Below are 17642 nucleotides of genomic sequence, written 5' to 3'. Positions count from 1 at the left end.
TGAACTCCAGGGATGGATCAGCTGCATTTCCCGAAGGCGTCCGCTACCCCAAGTTAGCTTTATGGGGGGCAGAAATACGCATGTATAGAATAATAAAAACCTTCACCTCCATAGTAAGCTGCATTCGCTGCTCCATCCTCAGTGGGGTAAGCTGTGGAATAAACACAGCCCGTTACTGGGCAATCATGATGCAGTTCATAGTAAACACAAGACTCAGCATCCTATGGAACTTTAGCCCCTGACGGGGGCCACTTATCACACTGTACCAAACCCAGTGGCCCTGCTAAGCAGCCATGGAAGCTCAGAGTATGAATGACTCGGACGTGCCAGAGGCCTGGCTGTTGGAGAGAAACACTCTGCACTAGGGCCCTGCAGAGCACTGTGTGCTTTGCTAGCTGGGTGCAGGGAATGGGCTGAGGCTTTCTTAATGCTGGCTGCCATTTTGCATGTGCACCGGGGGCCATCCCTCCATGCCTGGCTGTGCCTCAGCAGCCCTCTCCTGATGGCGTTGGTACCACAGGCCAATCAGAAGCCCCAAACACACACCCATGAGAGCCAGTGAGCTAGAGAGCCACTGCCCCTGCTTAATAACCCCACTGGCTGCGGCCTGTGGCGCCATCTGGTCCCAGCTGCTGTCAGCAGGTTCCCCCCAGTCCGTTCCCATCAGCGGCCAAGACTCCCAGCTTCTGCCTTCATCTCCCAGAGGATGGGGGTCTTGAACTCAACTGACCCCAAGACTAGTTTAATTAGGGAATAAAGCCTCCTTTGTAATTTGCATGGTCTGTTTTTTAATGCCTGTTGCTTTGAAACTCCACTCCAAACTGCAAACTGTTTGAATGCATTTGGAATCAATTTACATTTGTTTTCCCTAATGCTTCTGGCAAGGCTGCAAATCTTTGCAAATATGCACACACACAAAATGGAAATTGTTCTAGAAAAGGGTGGGTTTGTTTGCAAGAAATTGTGAATTTGTGTGGGGGAAATTCTGTAACAAAATTCTACCTTGTGACAATATCACAAATGTCCCTACATTTATTCCTGTGGCAAAATTACCTAAGGAACACATTTACCTTGTGCAGGATCCAGCAAAAAATTCAAAATAAAACAATCACGTCATGGGGGAGGTTTCACAGTTTTAGACCATAGTCAGGAATCCCCAAAGGTCCCTTCCCATACCACAACCTCTTTTTCCATACCAACACTCCCAAATCCCCCTGCCTGTGCAGCCAGGCTATAACAGGGTGGGACCCCCCCTCCCCATTTAGTAACATTGGAAATGCAGTGATCATGACCCCCAGGTTGAGAGCCCCTGCCCTAGAGTTTTGAGGAATAAGTTAGTACTCTGTGTTCAGAGTGGTGGCCTGGTGCTCTAAGCACAGAACTGCAAGCCAGGGAGATACATTCAAATCCCAGAGCTAACACCAGATAGATCCTGGGCTCAGAATGGAACACCAGCTCCTTTGAGCCATGAGTTTTTATGGCTGAGCCTGTGGACGAGTCACTCAGCATCCCTCCTGCCTCAGTTTCTCTACATGTCAAATGGGGTGATAATAGTTACCTCCCTTCCGGGCAGGTGAGGGTTATGAGAATAAGCTGATGTTTGAAAATCATTATGTAAGTGTCAAGTATCAGAGGGGTAGCCAGGTTAGTCTGGATCTGTAAAAAGCAAGAAAGAGTCCTGTGGCACCTTATAGACTAACAGATGTTTGAATACCCACTTCGTCGGATGCACCCACGAAAGCTCATGCTCCAATACATCTGTTAGTCTATAAGGTGCCACAGGACTCTTTGCTGCATTATGTAAGTGGTTACTATTGCTGTTCGCTCCGCCCTATGATATGAGGGCATCAATGCCCCGCATTTCTAAGACCAGCAGTAAATCCCATTTCTTCCTTATAGAATGTGGGGAACCCATTATCCTTAGGTTTGGAGAGTGGGGGCTAGGGTGACCAGATGTCCCTATTTCATAGGGACACTCCCGATATTTGGGGCTTTTTCTTATATAGGCACCTATTACCTCCCACCCCCATCCCGATTTTTCACACTTGCTGTCTGGTGGCCCTAGTGGGGGCAGGGTATGGAATTACGCTGCTTTGCTCCGATCTGCCACCTTCGGCGCTTTTCTTGCTTTCCTTGTGGACAATGCACATCCGGGGGATAAACCAACCAGTCGGAAGAGTTGGGCGCTGTTTCTCGCCCTGCTCAGCAGGCCTCGGCTCTCACTTCTCTTAAGAGGCCTAATCCTCTCTGAGGGGCAAAGAGGGATTTTGTGGGGTTGCTGGGTGGGTCTGCTGCCCGGGGCGGACATTCTTCAGGTCATTGGGGAAAGCTGCCATGCCAAACCCCGTGGAGCTTGGTGACCCCTGGCTTCCCAGACATAAACGGATCACTTTCTATCTGGGAATACACAGGCTGGGAACACAGAGGTTATGAAAGGAACAAGGCTTGTGGGGAAGGAGCAAAGACAAGAATAGTGGTGTGAGGCTCATAGAAGCCATTCCCCAATCCTCAGAACCCCTGTGAGGTCAGGCAGTAACACTGGCTGTCTGTGAGATGGGAGCAAACAAGAGACAAGTGACTTGCCCATGGTCACCCAGCAAATAAGTGTTAGATCAGGGACTCGTGCTCTCCAGCTGTCAGCCCCACTAGGCAATGCTGCCTATGAAGACAGGAGTCCTTCAAGCCCTCAGCTATATTAGCCAGCCCTGCCCTTTCAAGGAGGAGATGAATGCAGCAAATTCAAGCCTTTGTTAGCACTCTGGAAAAAGCAAAGCATGGCTTAGCCAGAATGGCTGACCGAGTCGAGGGCTGGCAGGGTGGTAGGCAAGTGCAGTTAAAAGTCTTATGTCTGGTCCATAATGTGCAGAATTGCCACAGCTCAACCAAAGTACTAATGCTAAAGGACAGCAGCTAGGCATCCAATCCGCTTGTAACCAGACCCTGTGAGGAGGCTTGAAGTACTTTGAAACTTGCAAGGGTCTCCAGGAGGAAGATGAGTGCCCCCCGGTAAGCTCAGCCTGCATTGAAGCTATTTGTTGTTTTTATGATAGGTTTTCCCTGGAACGCTTTTGTTCTGAATAAACAGTACTTTGCTTTATGCAGGCTGGCTGGCCACTGGTTAACCCTGTCATTGCCCCTGAGACAACAGGAGTAATGTCAGACCCACAGTGAATTGCAGGAGGAACCACACCCGAAATTCAGAGGTAGAGAGTTGTGTGACTCTGCTCCAAGCACGGTGACAGCTCGAGGCCTGTGACCTAATTGGGGGGCCCTCCAGGAGGGGATCAGAGATGCAGTTACCTCAGAACTGTGCCACCAATGTAAGGCCCTAAGATACAAACACATCCCTGGGCACATAGGCACCGTCTTCTGCTGGCGCTGGTGGGTGCTCAACCGCCTCTGCCCCGCCCCTCCCGCCCCTGCCCCAAAGTCCCCACCCCAACTCCGCCCCCTCCCTGCCCCTATTCCAACCCCTCTCCAAATCCCTGCCCCGGCCCTGCCTCCTCCCCTGAGCGTTCCTGCTCCTCACCCCTCCTTCCCCGAGTTTGTTACACCGTGAAACAGCTGCTTTGCGGTGGCAAGCGCTGGGAGATAGGTGGAGAAGCAGGGACCCGGCGCGCTCAGGGGAGGAGGTGGAGGTGGAGGAGAGGTAGGGTGGGGAGGGGAGCTTGGCTGCCGGTGGGTGCAGAGCACCCACTAATTTTTCCCCGTGGGTGCTCCAGCCCCAGAGCACCCACGGAGTCGGCGTCTATGCCTGGGCTTCCAAACAAATCAGCCCTACAGAGGAAGAAGTGCCCTCTGATAGATTCCTGTGACGACTCAGAATAATTAGCATTAGCTGGAGGGAGCTATAGATCAGAGGAAGCAGGTATATTGACTGACCTCGTTAAGTGACAAACACAGCAGGTAAGGGTGTCAAATAGCCTAAAAGCACAAAACATCCCCATTGTGAAAATGAAAAAGCAAATCTCATGACATGCATGCAACACAAATCCCACCATGAGTGTACATCGCACACCCATCACAGGCATGCAACATGGATCCCATGATGAGCATGCATCACCAACCCATCACAGGTGTGCAACACAAATCCCACCACATGCATCCAGCAGAAATCCCATGACCAATGCGGATTGGTTGGTTTCTGCTTCCTCTTCCTGAGCTATTCAGCCAAGGGATTGGAAGGCAAACATAAAATTGTCTCTGCTGCTGGGTCAGTGAGTGACATGGATAATGGCTTCCATTAAAGACAAAGAGAAGATGCAGCATGAGCCTTTCCTAGTGTAACTGTCCATCCGAACCCATCACCCTATGACCTATCTATCGGAACAGCACAACGGGGTCGTTTGAAAACCTCTTTCATTCATTTCCTTATGCTTGGGGCTCTATTGCTTGGGAATTAGAAGCACAGCACATGCCAGTGTCGTTGGGCCCAATCCGTCAGTGGTCCTGATCTCAGCACCTCCTAGGATCAGGGGCTCAGGGACTACTGATGATGTTTTGGCTTGAATGTTTTCTGGCCAGAATTGGAAGATCTTTGAGATAATGCACACACACCCCCAACCCATTCCATCAGCCAGGCCAGGATGCTCAGGCTCAACAAGTTGCATAAACACTGTCACGCTTCAGTTCTGCACATTCACAGGCAACGAATTCCCACAAACCTGAAAGTGCGAGATAACCGGGTCTGTACTGGTAAGAGAGGCAGGGCGGGGGTCGGTAGTGCAAGGACAAAGAACCCTCTCACACCTGCTCCTCTTGCAATAAGGAGGCAGAAGATCCAGACTGGATTTTGAGACCTCCCGGAAACAATTCCTTGCTGCGATGCTTGATCTGAAGTCAACCAGTTGACGTCCTCTATCCCCTTCTTTGGAGAACATGTTGCCTCTTCTGGGCTAGTCCCATACGAAGGAGGCATCTTTTTCCTCACCCTATGATTCTTTCTTTCTTTCTTTCCAACAAGAACCCCTCCCACCCCCAAAATGCACTATACATTTCAGGAATCTTCTCTCCTCCAGTAAAATCTCTAAGCCCCGTTCCACTCCAATTCTAGAGTAACTGAGCCCGGTGGAATAAGCGAGAGCTGAATTAGGCTCTCTGTTTCCATGGCACTGGAATGGTGAGATTAGAGTCCTGGTCACAGCAGCACACTGTAAGGAATGGGATCTTTCGGCCTGTGACTTAACTGTTATTGTTCTCTAGGGTACGCCCATACTGCAGGGGGGGAGCCAGCCTCTCAGCCCAGACAGACAGACTCGTGCTAGCAGGGCTTGCCCTAGCGCGTTAAAAATAGCTGTGTGGATGTTGTAGTTGAGATCAGGGGGCTACCCAGAGTTTGCACCGGTACTGCAACATGCACATTGCTCTTTTTAGCACACTAGCGTGAGCCCAGCTTTGTGGGTACATCTACGCTGGAGACGAGGGGATCGCTTCCAACTTGGGTAGATGTAAGCATGCTAACTGTGACTGAGCTAGCGTGCTAAAAAGAGCAGTGTTGCCATGGTGGCATGGGAGGAGGGATGAGCTAGCCACCCCGAGCATTATCCCATCTGAGATCCTAGGCATGGACCGGGAATCTAGCCTAGACCATCCCGCTGCCCACACAGTTTTAGCATGCTAGCTCAACCGACGCTAGAGAGCATACGTCCACCCACGGTGGCAATTACACCTCCAGCTCACGTGTGGACATATGCACAGACATGGCAAGATGAGGCAGGAGTGTGACAAAAGCCACCTGAAAGCAGAATGCTCCTAGAAGGGTTTTCTCCTTACGCATGCCAGGAATCACAGAGAAGTGGGCATTACCCAAGCCTTCCCAGAGAGGTGAGTACGCAGGGCTCTGCTGCCGCTCCCACAATGTGCCTGCAACTTGCAGTGTACTGGGAGAAGAATGCAAGCACAGGAGCAGCTGGCTCACAACGCAGGTCTTCAAACAACTTCACAACTTCAAACAACTTCACTCCCCACTAGAGAGGCTGTTACTAGCGTGGGTTGGAAAAGATGCATCAGACCCACTTTTCCCTGGAACATGCTGTTTCTACTACACCAAAATATTTCACATCCTCGTACAGATTGTGATGAAACTGCATTTTGAAAAATTAAAATAGGAAAAAGCCTTTTTTAAAGTGTTGGAACTTCCCCTTTTGATATTTCCAGAGCAAAAAGCTTCCGGCTTTTCATTTTGAAATGGCGTTAGTTTACATATTTTAAACAATAAAATACAATTAAGTAAGGGTCAAAATCAAAACAAAATGTTTTCATTGACCCCCAAATGGATTTTTTTTTCAGAATTTTGTTTTGCAAAAAAAAAATCATAATTTTGGACTTTCCCAAATTGGGATGAAAAAAATTTAACATCTGGAATTTTTTTGTGGGATGGAAAACCATTTTTGGACCAGCTCTAGCTATTTGCATGCATGATTGCTATGCTTGTCCCTGGGCTGACTGAGGAAAGTGCAGGTGAGGACTCAGTGATGTGCTAACCTAGTCACCCATTAGGTTCTCCTCAATTACATGAAAAGTCAATGACCTTCTGCTTTAATGTCAATCATTTCCTCTCGGCCTGCCACAAAGAGAAAAAGGATTTAACCCTTTCCCTGGCTCACTGACAAATGCTTAGCTTGGGATGGGGTTATGGATAGTAACAATACTTGGGGTGTCTAGATACTGCAGGGAGACACACTCCAGCAATGATTATACTGAGAAAGCCTTTAGTATTTGCTATCAGGGAATCCCCAAGCTTTTTACAAAACAAATGAATTCATCCTCTCAACTCCCAGTGAGTAAGTATCAGATCCATTTTGCCAGAGGAAACTGAGGCTCAGAGAGGTGAATTGACTTGCCCCAGATTAGATAGCAGGTCAGTTGTAGAGGCAGGAGCAGAACCCAAACTTATTGGGCTTTGGCCACCAGATCGTAGTGTGCCCCGCCCCACCCCGCCCCAAAAAATGGGGAAGGGAAAAATACTTAAGAAAAATAAAATTTTCATTTCCAATTTTATCATCAAAAAAATCCCTTAACAGTTTTGTACAAAACCATATCATACCATTTCGTTTCTTTTGAAATTTTTCTCAAAAATTAAAATGTCATTTTCGAGTCACGTCGATGACTTACGCGCCACGTGATCCTTAGCCTCTCCAAAGAGACAGCCAAAAAGAGAAGCAGTGGCCAGGATGGCTATCCACTACGACCTGGGCTGAAATCCACCAATTCAATTCATGTTCAAACAGGAACAATTTGGTGCTGCTGTCTCAGTCTGGATTCAAACCAGTGCCCTAGAGGTAGAATGTTCCATAAAACCAAGATCACGCCCTTTCTCCAGGACCATCCAGTCAGTCCAATTTAGCCCCTTTTAGAAAAGAAAATGTAAAGCATCCTTTCATCATGAAGTCTTGTGTTTTAAAAACTGACTAATCTGGGGACACACACAAACCAATGGCTTGTGCTCCCCCTGCCGTTTCAGCAGCAACAGCAGGCAGTGATCACAGTACCTAGAACTGTGCTGCAGTTGCTGGCTTGATGATTAGGTGCTGTGTAAGCTAAAGTCATTAACTAACAAACAGCCATAGCAACATCAGGTGTTTTCAGCACCCAGGCAGGACGGAGGGAATCAATGTCTGCTAAAAACAGAAAGGGATTATTACGTTGGTAGTGGGGGGAAAGAGCCATTCAGCATTCGTCCAGGTTTTTGATCACTCCAACCCAACATGTTTGCCATTGGGTGCTTGCCATGATACCAGATCCTGATGAAGTGAATGGGAAGTCATCAGCTGTCTTTCATTCAGGCCCCTTTATGATGATGATGGTTTATTGTGGTAGCGCCTAGGGGCTGACAGACAAGAGGCCCCTATTATGCTAATCACTGAACAAACACAAACCCTGCCTCAAAGAGCTTTCAGTCTCAACAGATAAGGAAGACAAAGGGCAGGGGAAAGGGAAATAGCAGACAAGGCCCTTAATCATGAGTGTAGCTTTACTCACCCGAGTAGACCCACAGAAGCCAGTGAGACAACTGATGTGAATAAAGTTACGCAGGTGCTAAAGCGATAAGGTTCTGGACCTCCGTGTGTATGCGTGAGGCTTCCCTCTAGTGGCTAGGTCACATACAAGATTCAGGACTGGTGCAAGCAAAAGAAGCTCTTCTTTAGTTTCAATAGGAGAGATGTGTTGTTTGGAAGCTGAAGGACTAGGGTTCTAATCCCACCTCTTCAAGTGTGTGTGTGACAGCAACCCAGGTCCAGCTCCACAAAGGTATGTAAGCTCCTAACGTCCATGGAAATCAGCAGAAGTTAGGAGCCTAAACACCTTTGTGGATGTGGACCCAAATCGGTTGTCTGCAGGCATGGATCTGTTACAGTACAACCACTTTCCCCTCGCGCACACGCACCTGCTAGGAACACAGTTTCCAAGCTCCTAAAAAGGAATTATCAACAATAGGAAGGAAAGACATCAATCAGAAGCCATGACAAGTTCTTGGCAGCATCCCTTTAAAAATGTGTGTTATAAATAGAATGTATTTATATACAGATTTGGTTCAGTATCAGCATTTATTGTCCCTCTAGTTAAATATTGACCTGTACAAATATTTGCATCTCTGATCGTTCAGACTTGATATTGACCTCAACTGAAGTCAGTTTCTGTTTGTTGCCTCATTTGTTCTAGAACTCTCTGAGCAAAAGAATTAGCGATAGCACAGGCAGCCCAGCCTACCAGGAGAAAAGTCTGAGATTCTTCCTTTCAAGCAACTCCGCACACCCAACATACTCAGCCAGTGTATATCATCATAGCTCCATGGCAATCAATGTGCCCAGATCCCCAGCAGGTGTAAATTGGCTACAGTTCCATTGACGTTAATGGGTCAAATTCTCAGCTGGCATAAATCAGCGTCTCTCCACTACAACCTCCACTTAGTATCAACCCCAGCCAGCTAGCACAACTTTACAGGTGTTAAACTGTCTCTACACTATGTGCTAACTGGGGATTCCAGTGGGGTTACCTACCTCAGGGTTGCTAACTCGATATAAAAAAATCACCTTGTTCCCTAGTCTACACAAGGCCCCTGGGGTTATGACCACACTACAGCTTTCTACCTTGAGTTAATGGATTGCCACTTAGCTGGAGGTAGCTAACATGGTTGGAAACCCTAGGATGGGCACCTTACAAAGGTTTGTTCCAGGTTTGGGAGTTAGGAGCCTAAATACCTTTGAAGATCTGGGTCAAAGTTTCAGGGTAAACCCCACACATTTATGTCCTGCAACAAAGTGTATGGCGTGTCTGCAAAGGCATTAGCTCCCCTGATATAGTTGGCGATGGTAGAAAACTCGTGCGTGCAAACCCGGAGAGCCTGAGAAAACCCCTCAAAAGCCTGAAGTCGGGCAGAGGTGTTCAGCTTTTGCAGGCAGGATGGGGGAAATTTCCTAACGAGTGCTATTTTTCAGAAATCTGCTGCTAGCTTTGATGAGGCTGGTGCACAGAGAAGACCCAGTCCAAATCCAAGCTCTAAACCCTAGGTCCAAGCTCCAGCATCTGCCAAACAGAAAATGAGAGGACACATTTGACTGGGGCTTTGAGAAAGGGAGCAGAAACAACCGTGAATCCATAACCGACTTGTTAAGACCTCCCTTAGCAGCCCAACAGGCCCTCGGCTTGAATCGAGCTCTTGTTCTGTGTTACATGTGGTGTACTGAACCTGGGCTGTTGTCACTGATGGAGTCTGTATCTATGGAAAACAACCTAGTCTTCTTAATGAAGTATTCCAGATAAGTGACCAGACTGAGGGGCACCTCCTATCAGACATTAGCGCAACTGCAGACTCTGCTATCCCCAAGTTGAAGAGGACTCCCCACCTGTCCATTATTCAATCTAGGCCAAAAGGGACTTCTATGACTATCTACTCTGACCTCTTGTGTAGCACAGGCCCTGAGGCTCTCCTGAATTAACTCCTGCTGGAACTAGAGCAATCTTTTAATGCAGGGTTTGTTAAGCAACGTTTTTTCCCCACCCTTATGATTCTTGGACAACTCCAGGGCTGGCTACTTTGGCCATTTCTTAGCAGCAACCCTGCTCCAGATCTGTTATTGACCTAATCTACAGTATCTTCTCCCATCTCACTGTGGAAGATCTCTCTTCCTGACACACGGCATGACTGTGAATGCTTCTGGCTGGTCCTCCAGAGCTAACAAACAACACTTCTCATGAAGAATAGACAGCTGAGGGAGTTGGCAGACAGGCAGTGAAGCCTTCTCAGGATTCATCGCTCCCCAGGCGAAGCCCCTCAGAAGGAACCATAGCGTTAGTCTGGGAGGCCTGCGTTTGGGAAGGCAGGAAATCACCACTCAGACTTTCCAAGGGAATCATTTCCAATGTAAGTTCAGGCTCTTGTAATCTCTTAGCTAATATAGGTCACTATGGGCCTGATCCCCAGCCTACCCAAGTCAGCTGGCATCTTCGCTGCCCCAAGCCCTGGCAGAGTGCAAATTAGCAGAGCATTGGTGTAGATGCACTGAGCTGCATGGGGTCAAAGCCTTCGATGCCTTCAACCATCTGTGATAGGCACTGCTAAAGCACTGCAGCCAGCTGGAGCTTACCACGCTTCTGTTATTAGTTATTTTTCAGCCCCCACCAAGACCAGGGCCCCATCCTGCTAGGGGCTGTACGCACACACCATGACAGATAGCTCCTGCCCCCAAGAGCTTAGTCTAAACAGACAGACCAAGGCTGGGCAGAGAACCAAAACATACAGAAACTTGCCCACGAGCACAGCCCAGAACAGAACCCCAGAATGTCTCCTGACATCCCAGCCAGTGGCCTGCCCACTAGACTACACTGCCTCTGCTCCAGAAGGGCTGCCTCGTTAGAAACGTATTTACTTTAACACCAGTTTGGGAGCCATGTAGCATGTCCTTCCACTCGGAAAAGTAGTTCCTGGTGGAAGGATGAATCTAATATAAACAGTAAGTGGGGAAGCTCACTAGGAGGTCAGATTCTGACCTCAGGCCAAATATGGAGTAACTTCTCTGGATTCACACATTCCCTGGTGTAACTGCGACCAGACTCTACCCCTGCCCCTTCTCGTCAGCTGTCACCATATCTACTGCACTGCGTTTTCTGTCTGAACTTTCCCCGTCCTTTAGCTCCTCCAGGTTCCTGAGCTCCTATGGCCCCTTGTCTCCTCCACCCCATGAGCCTGGCTGCCTTTTTCAGGCATAATTAGTGGCCCAACAGCCTCTGCCAGCTCCCACTTTGCAAACTGGGAGAACGAACAAAATTCCATAGCTGCTGACTAGTATTTGCATTGGAAAGGTGGCCTGAAAGGGGCCAGAAAGGGAATGTTCCTGGGGCGATGGAAGGGGAGGGGAGAGGGAGTTTAAAACTGCCACATCTCAAGCCTTCTTCTGCTTCCTCCCGTCAACCCCCAGCTACAGCTTGATCCGAAGTCCACTGAAATCAACAGAAAGACTCCCGCGGACTTCAGTGAGCGTTGGATTCAGGCCTGTAGTGAAGTACAGTAAGAGCCTTAATGTAGCCTAGTTCATCCTCCTGTCACGTGCTCCTGCAGTGCTGTAGCCAGCCTGCAGGCAAAGGCAGCGGTTTCCCTATGAAGCACTGTTGCAAGGAGAATGCTAGGACGGAGCAGGAATTCACAGCTTTTCTTATGAAGCGGATGCTGGAGCTTTCAGGAACTTCTCAGGCTCTCCATGCTTTTCCTATGGCACTGGGAGCCCTCAAGGTGGGACCCAGCAGAACTGCACCAGCCCCTCTGTCCATACCTACAGAAGGAGAGCCAGGTTTGCCGCATACCAATTGGACAAGTCTATATGGCTTGTGGTCCACAGTTTGGTTTGGTGATATTTGAATATGAATAAACTACATTCATTGTGCTGAATGAACAGAAGCGCGATTCTTTCCCCATGGAAATCATGCCCCCTCTCCTCCTTCCTGTAAGGGCTGGTTCAGATCTGAACTCAAGGGCCTGGTTCCCCTTTTATTTAAATCCATCCCTTTCACAGGATTTACACCTGATTACAGCTTGTTGGGAATTTCTGACAAAAGTTTTTTGTTAAAAAAAACCAAAGTCCCAATTTGTGGAAACTGAACCGTTTTGCAGGAAAGGGTCAGCTCTGACTAACGTTTCCACTTGAAACGTTTCAAAGTCATCAAAAAATTTTGTTTTGCCATTTTCTAAACAAATCATTTCACTTTCCCAGTTCAAAATGACTTCACTTTCAAATTTTAGCTAAGAATAGTACCAAAAAATGAAATGATTGGAAGCAAAATGAAACATTTTGAAATGATCAGAATGAAACACTTCAATTGACCTGAACCAATTTTTTCTAAGGTTTTTCAGTTCATTAAAACTTTCAAACTTTTGACTTTTCCTTCAATGGGAAATGTTTCCAAAATCTTGAAAACATTCGAAGGATAGGAAAAACATTTTCTGCCAACCTTTGCTCCTGATTTACACTAGCATGAGAGGAGAATATGGCCCATAAACCTTTGCCCAGTACAGCAATATAAAAAGCAAATCTCAATTTGTGTTGGCAGATAACAGGCAGCCTGGTTCTCCCATCCCTTCCCAGGTCTTTGCTTCCATCTCTGCACAGTCAGGATCTGCTCCAGCATATATGGGAAGCGCAACAGCTTACAAGGGCTGCCAGCACCACACGACGTATGAAATTTACCCATCTGTGGCATATCATGGTAACAGCATGCACACGCCGAGCTCAGACGCATGCATGTTTCTACAGCACAGTCAGGCCTAGTGCGACCTACATCCCTGCTTTCTCAGCCAGTGAGCACATAGAATCATAGAATCTCAGGGTTGGAAGGGACCTCAAGAGGTCATCTAGTCCAACCCCCTGCTCAAAGCAGGACCAAACCCAACTAAATCATCCCAGCCAGGGCTTTGTCAAGCCTGACCTTAAAAACCTCTAAGGAAGGAGATTCCACTACCTCCCTAGGTAACCCATTCCAGTTCTTCACCACCCTACTAGTGAAAAAGCCCCTCTCCCATGGTACGAAACAGGGGTGGGCTGGAGAACAGAGCGATGTCCTTTTGTATAGAAATGGGTATTTTCCATTATTTAGAAGGTTTAGAACTATATTTGTTTTCTCTCTCTCCAGCTGGGCTCATGATACTGAGACAAAGCAGCTTTCAGGCAGGGGGATATGAAAAAGAAACAACGCTAAGGAACACTTTCAGAATTCCCCATGAAGTTCAAAATACACTGTTTGAGTCACACACATTTCGATCAATAGTGCCAAGTATATTAGCAGATTAAATGGCATTTACAAAGAAATGACCGAGACATTAGTCCTGTGGAAATGACTCCCACTGGCCAAATTCTGCTCCTATTTACTCAGGTGCAAATCTGTGATTCCAGTGGGAGCGCTGGGGCTAAGCTACCCACCCAGTACTAGTGGAGTACTTAGGTGTAACTAAAGGCAGCATTTGGCCCTTACAAATCATTATGAATCACGAGTTTCTCTAGCTAATGAGCGTAAATCTAATTTTCCGTTGCCTCAGCAAATGGCCACATTATGTCATGACGTAGCAATGCAATGGTACCACAAATTGATGCAACGCTGAGGCATCAAGACCTCTGAACTAAACCGGTGACTCTTCAACTGCCCTTCAAGCCAGACAGACCCTTGAAAATGGAGCTGTCCCATTAATTAATTTCATCCACAGCCTCATCCTACTGCCCTGCACAGTGTGTGGCGGCACAATGGTCTGTATAACATGCATTCACTTATGAGGATTATTTTTTGTACTACCCTAGCACCGATGGGACCCACCTGTGCTGGGTGCTGTACAAACACAGAACAAAAGAAATTGGTCCTTATCCCAGAAAACCTGCAATCTATTCCCTACTAAAATACAGTCCCGTGAACCAGCCCCTAAGAGCAGAGGTGGTTGGAGCTCTCAAACCCCATGAAAAGCCAGCAGTGCATGTAGATACCGGGGGGAGAATACTACAAAATGGTTAGTGAAAGCTGGGACAGGATCAAGTGGTTAAGGCCAAACTTGCCTCATTATTTACAGTGGTGAAGGACCAGCCAGATCCCTGTGCACTGAAGTCATCAGCTGATCAGCGACACCTTGCACACGGCTTTTGTGAAAAGGGCCTGGGAAAGCCCATTATCAGGTGCCTTGATCTGGAGTGCCAATAATGGCTCAGTCCGCCAGCCAAGGAAACAACCTGAGAACATCTTGTTCCAGCGTCATTTCATTTCCTTGAACTCCTTCCTGCTACCGCGTCTGATCCCTTCTGTCCCACATTTCACAACCCCAGGCCTCCTTGTGGAGTGGAAGGGGTGCGCTCCGAGCAGCGGGGGAAGCAAGTGAGACTCAGGATGGATCAGAAAAGGGGAGCTCAGATCAGCGTAGGTGGGGCTAAAGGGAGCTCCAAGCACTGCAGTGGTAGGGGCCACACTGAGGGAGCTTGGAGCATCAGATAGACAGGACCCAGGAGCAAGCTTCCCACTAGAGCTGGGTGCATTTTTTTCAACAAATTGGGGTTTTTTAAGCCAAAAAATGCATTTTCTGGGGTTCAAAACTATTTGCTGAATTCAGGTGAAATTCAACAAATAGTTTTGGTTAGGGGGAAAAAAAATCGCAGAAGAGTCAAAGCATTTTGTACTGACTTTTCAATTCAGAATGCTGTTTTGATTTTAAACTTGGCTAGTTTTAAAGGGAGAAAAGGGCATACAACGTCCAAAACAAAGCAGAAAACTCAAAGAAATTTCCTCTCAGGGCTACTTGAAACATTTTGCTCGACACAAAACGAATTTTTTTCAATTTGACTTCAACAGGGGTCAGCTCAGGCGCCCAGAGAGCTGCTCAAGACCATCCATGCATGACTGCAGAGCAAATGGAGGTGCTGACTTCCCCTTGAGAGTGAGAATGGTCCCTCCATACCACAGCCAGCCTGGGTGAAGCGCCCAACCACACCCACACACATCAGGGGCTTGCTGTTACCCCCCTGCTGTTGTTTGGTGCTGTACACTTCACTGCATGTATTTCTAGCTCCGGAGAAATGATTACCGACGGAGATCATCAAACCCAACCTCTGGTCTCCTACTGCCCCGTTCAATCACAATCAGTGCACTGGGTACCATACTCCCACGGACCTCACTCTGCCAATGCAGCCCAAAGCTCCCAGCATGCGATAAATGGGCACAGATGCTATCGGAGTCGTCTGACAGCAGGCATGCCACAGCATGTGCTAACAGCAGGGAAGAGGTTAATAAGACAGGCGGGTGTCTCATAGGATACATCTACACAGCAGCTGAGAGGTAAATTCCAGTGTGGGTAGATGTTCACGCACTAGCTCTGCTCAAGCTACTGCCTACAAGTAGCAGTGTGCGCGTGGTGGCACCAGCTACAATCCTGTCCAACCCCCTCTCCCTCCCAAGTACATACTGCCACACTGCTATACTTAGGCACTTGCTCAAACAGAGCTAGCGCGTACACGTCTACCTGAGCTGGAATTTACACCTTGCAGCTGCTATGTAGACATTGAGCCTTTGCCATCACTTACACAGATGTAAATTCAGAGTGACACTAGTTACTCTGACACTGATGTCAGAGGAGTGACCCTGGACTTATACCGTGTGGAATCTGGCTCTTTAGCTGGGTGGCCAGCACAAGCCATTGAATTCCCTCGATCGTTCCTATAATCCACTGGTAATTGCCACTAGCTTGTGCAATCTGAACCACTCTATTTTAACCCAGGGTCATTAACCCCTTCGTGCCCTCACTGGTGTCCCCAAGAACCTCCATCCAGGTGATCAGAGCCGTCAGGGCAGAGTAGGAAGAGGCACAGGACCCATCTGCTATTCAGAATGGAAGGCATTAAACTCCATCCTCACCTCCCATGGCTACATGTTCACTTCCTCCTGGAAGCTTTGCCTGAGTGTGGAAACCTGAGCTCTTTTCACATGATCTCATTCTTCTTGGCAGGGGCCCAGACACCGCTGATTTCACTGCAGGATCCGGACAGGAGCAAGAAATTACATCAGGCCACAAGGAAATCAAAGGGGGGGCTCCTTGTGCAATCAGAGGGCCCCACCCTGCTCCCGTGCGAGGCAATGGCAAAACTTCTGACAAGCAGCAGGATCAGGCCCAACATGCAATGAGGACAAAGGAAGAGGAAGGGGGCTGGGTGTCTTAGAGGACTGGCAAGGAGATATGGAGCTTCTTACCTACCACTAGTTCAAACCCAGCCCAGGGTGGTGAAGATCACCAGCAGGTATCATTGGAGGTGTGTCAATGACCTACATGACTGTGTCTCAGGCTGATTTCTGGTGACTTGGTCTCTAGCCACATCACCAAAACCACCATCCATCTTGCATTCTCAGCAGGGAGACCAAGGGCTGAAGAGCCCGTGGGGACTAACCTCCCCTCTCACTCTTAAGGTATGTCTGCCCTACAGTGTAAGCCCAGAATTTGAACTCAGGCTCAAGCCTAATTCTACTTCCATCTACATGCAAATTGTGCTAAACCAGGACTTCATGGGGGTGGAGGATCTGAGCCCGAGACTTGCCAGGATCCAGGGTTCAAGCCCTATCACTTTGCAGTGTAGACGCAGCCCCACTGGACTTGTGTGCTGGGAGCCTGCCAAAAGTATCCCACAATCCCATGGGCTGACTTTCCTTGTCCTCTAGACAATCACATTTTCCCACATTGCATCATGACCAAAGGGCTAGAGCAGCCACATTTTGGGAGGGCGCTAAGAAGTCTGGGATATGGGTGGATGGACTCAGGCCCACATGATGCAATGTAGACACTGGAACCCCAGGTTGGGACCCAGGATTCAACAATTCCTAACCTGTGGTTACAAATGAGTGTACACACTCAAGCCCCAGGATAACAAACCCAGCATCTGCTACTTGAGTTCTACTAACCCTGGACTTACACTGCAGTGTAGACGCACATAGAGATGGCAGAGGTGAGGCACTGAGTAGTGGAGCGGGGAGCTTGTCATGCTCTACCTGCCCTGAGCTGTAAACAGAGGTCTCCCGAATTGTCCGCCAAGCATCTGATCTGCATTGGCAGGTCATTTATGATGTAAACCACAGAAAGGAGGAAAGGAAAGGGCAGGGCCAGCCAAAGCAGATTGTTACGGGAGTGACCTGATCTGTCTACGTGTGAATTCCCAGGGCCCTTGGAATGGGGAGTCCTTGCTGTTAATTACAAAGGCCCAGATATTGTGGGTGCTAGCTGCTGGGAAAGGGCAGTGGATTTTAAGGTCAGAGGGGACCTTCAGAGCCTCCAGTCTTACTTGTATATCAGAGGCCATTAACGCCACCCAAGCATATCAAGTCCAATGGCCAGAATTAGACCAAAGTATCACAGCTTCCAGGAGACTCAATTATTTCGGGCCACAGGCAAAGAAAAGGAGGGACCGAGGTGCCCCAGCGCTCAAGACCCCTGCAGTGCCAGGGAATTGATCAAGTGAGATAAATGCAGCCATTCTGCCAGCGCAGGGATGGCTGGTGGGTGAGGGAAGAGCATGGCTGAGAGCATTTTGCTGAGCCTTTCTTCCCCCACTGGCATAGGCTGCACACCACAGCTGGTGGGGTTGGGCGTGGCTACGCCCCATTGTCCGCAGACCACGCTTGGGGTTGCAGAAGAACTG

The 17642-nt window shown here is 48.4% G+C and overlaps 1 protein-coding gene and 1 long non-coding RNA gene across 11 annotated transcripts in view; one reads left to right on the top strand and one right to left on the bottom strand.

Moving 5' to 3' along the window:
• The window catches only part of LOC123377127 (Krueppel-like factor 5), a 75021-nt gene that overhangs the window by 17969 nt on the left and 39410 nt on the right, over positions 1-17642 (bottom strand). For 7 of the 9 annotated variants that reach the window (XM_045029595.1, XM_045029593.1, XM_045029596.1 and 4 more), the window contains one exon: positions 107-151. In XM_045029595.1, the coding sequence (XP_044885530.1) occupies positions 107-151 (45 nt within the window). Of the gene's footprint in view, positions 1-106; positions 152-7113; positions 7427-7643; positions 7662-17642 lie in introns of those variants that run through there. The other 2 variants (XM_045029600.1, XM_045029599.1) reach the window with 2 other exon arrangements.
• Positions 8698-11679, top strand: LOC123377130. 2 transcript variants are annotated; one of them, XR_006582099.1, is made up of 3 exons: positions 8698-8943; positions 9438-10363; positions 11418-11679. It is a non-coding gene; the product is annotated as an uncharacterized LOC123377130 (long non-coding RNA). The 2 variants fall into 2 exon arrangements; XR_006582100.1 differs by having other exon boundaries at positions 8703-8821.

Source organism: Mauremys mutica, chromosome 9 (genome assembly GCF_020497125.1).
Source record: "Mauremys mutica isolate MM-2020 ecotype Southern chromosome 9, ASM2049712v1, whole genome shotgun sequence".
Taxonomy (NCBI): Eukaryota; Metazoa; Chordata; order Testudines; family Geoemydidae; genus Mauremys; species Mauremys mutica.
This window is presented reverse-complemented; position numbering and strand designations above follow the sequence as displayed.